A 3,449-nucleotide genomic window follows, 5' to 3' on the forward strand; every position below is an offset into this window, starting at 1 on the left:
TTCCTTGCGCCTTTTAAATTTTTATTAAAGCAGAAATTAACTGGAAGCAAAATATACCAGGAAAACTTCATATGATTAGGTTACAAAATGGGCATTTGAGAACTCAAATCAGATGGCAGTTTGACAAAGAAAAAAATACTTAAGAGGAAAAATTCAAAAAATGGGGAAAATAGTTTGACAAAGATAAGTGTACTTAAGAGAAAAAAAGTGTACTTATCGGTAATACCCTTGTTAATATTTGTTTTCCATGCGAGCCCGTGAATTCGACTCCGCCCCGCTTGCCGCTCTGGAAATCCTTGTGACATATATGGGCTTCGTTAACTTAAAGCGGAGCGTTCCTTGTGCCTTTTAAATTTTTTTTGAAGAAGAAATTAACTGGAAGCAAAATATAGCAGGAAAACTTCATATGATTTGGTTACAAAATGGGCATTTGAGAACTCAAATCAGATGACAGTTTGACAAAGAAAAAATACTTAGGAGAAAAAAATCAAAAAATGGGGGAAAATAGTTTGACAAAGAAAAGTGTACTTAAGAGAAAAAAGTGCACTTATCGGTAATGCCCTTGTTAATATTGAATTCGACTCCGCGCTGCCTGCCGCTCTGGAAATCCTTGTGACATATATGGGCTCCGTTAACTTAAAGCGGGGCGTTCCTTGTGACATATATGGGCTTCGTTAACTTAAAGTGGGGCGTTCCTTGTGCCTTTTAAAAAAAATTTGAAGCAGAAATTAACTGGAAGCAAAATATAGCAGGAAAACTTCATATGATTTGGTTACAAAATGGGCATTTGAGAACTCAAATCAAATGACAGTTTGACAAAGAAAAAACACTTAGGAGGAAAAAATCAAAAAATGGGAAAAAAATAGTTTGACAAAGAAAAGTGTATTTAAGAGAAAAAAAATCAAAAAAATCACTAGAAGGAGGGCTCTAACCTCTGACCTCGTGCTTAACAGCCACACGCTCTAACCAACTAAGCTACTCCAACTTTACGTTCTTTTAAATATTACTACCCTACATAAAGACGTAATCTACTTTGTGATTACAAATTGTAATTTATCTAGGGAGTTCGAACTGGAGCAGTTCCTGAACGGCGGGGAAGAGTCTGCCACAGCCGGTGAGGTTTCTTGCTTTGGTTGTTTTTGCCGCTACGTATTGCAGATCCTTTATTGTAAAATTTTGTTGTATGGTGCACATGGACTAACAGAGAATCAACTTTTCTTTTTGAGGGAAATAGGAGATGCATATGTTCAGCTAGTCTTGTTGTGATCCTCGTACCATGTTGATTCAGAACGTGACCACTCTGCAAGGCCCGCTTGGCGGACTGGAGTGTGCTCCACGTCTCCATGCAATAGCAACCGCACAATCCTCCGGGCCGGCTCCATGTATCGGCGGCGGTCGGCGTCGGCACCACCGTGGCCGACGGAGCCTTCCATCTGGCCCCGGCCGCTTAACCCAGCGCCGCCACCTGTCCCGTCCCCTGCACGCCTGCGTGATCACCGTAGTGGATTCGTGCCAACGCACCGGTCCGCAGAAGCGGCGTGCCAACACAACACCGATGAGGCGGTGGCCGCTGATCAGCGGCTGCGTATAGATAGCCATGGCCGGCACGCAGCTCGTTGCGGCACCGGCACCCCGAGCTAGGAGAGCAGCTGATCGATCGATCAACAATGGAGGCCGCCGTCGCGTACCTCCTCCTGCTCCCGCTCGCCACCTGCGCCGTGCTGCTCCCCCTCCTCCTGCTGCTGCTCCCGGCCCTTCGGCCGTCCAAGGCCAGCCGCCTCCCGCTGCCGCCGTCCCCGCCGGCCGTCCCGGTGCTCGGCCCGCTGCTCTGGCTCTGGCGCGCGCGCTCCTGCCTCGAGCCGGCCATCCGCGACCTGCACCGCTGCCACGGGCCCGTGCTCACCCTCGGCTTCCTCTCCCCGCGACCGGCTATCTTCGTCTCCGGACGCCGCGTCGCCCACCGCGCGCTCGTCCAGCGCGGGCACGCCTTCGCCAGCCGCCCGCCCGCCATCGCGCCCTTCCTCGTCCTCACCTCCGCCCAGCGCACCGTCAGCTCCGCGCCATACGGCCCGCTCTGGCGCTCTCTCAGGCGGAACCTCACCTCCGGCGTCCTCCACCCCGCGCGCGTCGCGCGCCTTTTCGCGCCGGCGCGGCGGTGGGCGCTCGGGATCCTCTCCTCCGACCTCGAGAACGAGTTGTCCCGGAGCGAGGGCGGCGTGGTGACCGCCGTCGAGTGCCTCCAGTTCTCCATGTTCTCGCTGCTCACGTACATGTGCTTCGGGAGCAGACTGCCGGCCGGCCCCGTACGGAAGATCGAGGCCGTGCAGAGGGAGCTCTTCTCCTCCTACATCGGCTTCCAGGTCTTCGCCTTCTGCCCGGCGCTCACCACGAGGCTGTTTCGGCGGCGGTGGCGGAAGGTGCTGTCCATCCGCAGTAAGCAGGAGGAGCTGTTCCTGCCACTGATCAGAGCAAGAAGAGAACGGAGGCTGCTGACGGCTAACGGCGACGACGGCAGCCTAGCGTACTGCTACGTCGACACGCTCCTCGCGCACCGGCTCCCCAAGGAGGAAGAGGATGGCGGCGACCGCGCGCTCACAGACGGCGAGATGGTGAGCCTCTGCACGGAGTTCCTCACCGCTAGTGTCGACACCACGGTGACCGCGCTGCAGTGGATCTTGGCGAACCTGGTCCGGCAGCCGGAGATCCAGGCGAGGCTCCGGGATGAGATCGACGCGGCGATGACCAACGACCACCAGGACGCCGTCGCGGAGGAGGACCTGTCGAGCATGCACTACCTGAAGGCGGTGGTCCTGGAGGGGCTGCGGCGGCACCCGCCGGCGCACTTCCTGCTGTCGCACGCGGCCGTAACGGAGGCGTCGCTAGACGGGCTCCGCGTGCCGGCGGCCACGTCGGTGAACTTTTCGGTGGCGGACGTGTCACTGGACGAGGAGGTGTGGAGCCGGCCAGAGGAGTTCAGGCCGGAGCGATTCCTGGAGGGCGGGGAGGGCTACGGGGTGGACCTGACGGGAAGCCGTGAGATCAGGATGATGCCGTTCGGGGCCGGCCGGAGGATCTGCCCCGGCCTCGGGCTGGCGATGCTGCACCTCGAGTTCTTCGTGGCCAACCTGGTGAGGCGGTTCGAGTGGTCTGCGGCGGAGGATGGCGGCGGCGTCGACCTCGCCGAGAGGCCGGAGTTCACGGTGACCATGGAGCGGCCGCTGCGCGCGCGCGTGGCGCCCAGACGCCCCCGCCTAGTTCGCCCAGTCTGATTGATTGTGTGCGATGGTTCACAGTAAGATGACCACGCAGTGATACACGTATGGGCAGTGTGCACATACGTTTTTAAATACTCAAGTTTGAATCGTTTACCACATGTACCGTGGACATACGTTGGAACCTGAAATTAATACTACTGCTTAGCTAATTCTAGTGTCGAACCGTGCACGGTG

The 3,449-nt window shown here is 55.9% G+C and overlaps 1 protein-coding gene across 1 annotated transcript; it reads left to right on the plus strand.

Moving 5' to 3' along the window:
• Nucleotides 1-1,667: 1,667 nt before the first annotated feature.
• Nucleotides 1,668-3,269, plus strand: LOC119343989 (cytochrome P450 89A2-like). The gene has a single exon (XM_037614664.1). It carries the CDS (start codon nucleotides 1,668-1,670, stop codon nucleotides 3,267-3,269), a length of 1,602 nt encoding a protein of 533 aa, XP_037470561.1.
• Nucleotides 3,270-3,449: the final 180 nt, after the last annotated feature.

Source organism: Triticum dicoccoides, unplaced genomic scaffold (genome assembly GCF_002162155.2).
Source record: "Triticum dicoccoides isolate Atlit2015 ecotype Zavitan unplaced genomic scaffold, WEW_v2.0 scaffold149656, whole genome shotgun sequence".
NCBI lineage: Eukaryota > Viridiplantae > Streptophyta > Magnoliopsida > Poales > Poaceae > Triticum > Triticum dicoccoides.

Coding starts and splice junctions, on each gene's coding strand:
- LOC119343989 (XM_037614664.1), top strand. CDS start 1,668: ATGGAGGCCGCCGTCGCGTACCTCCTCCTGCTCCCGCTCGCCACCTGC.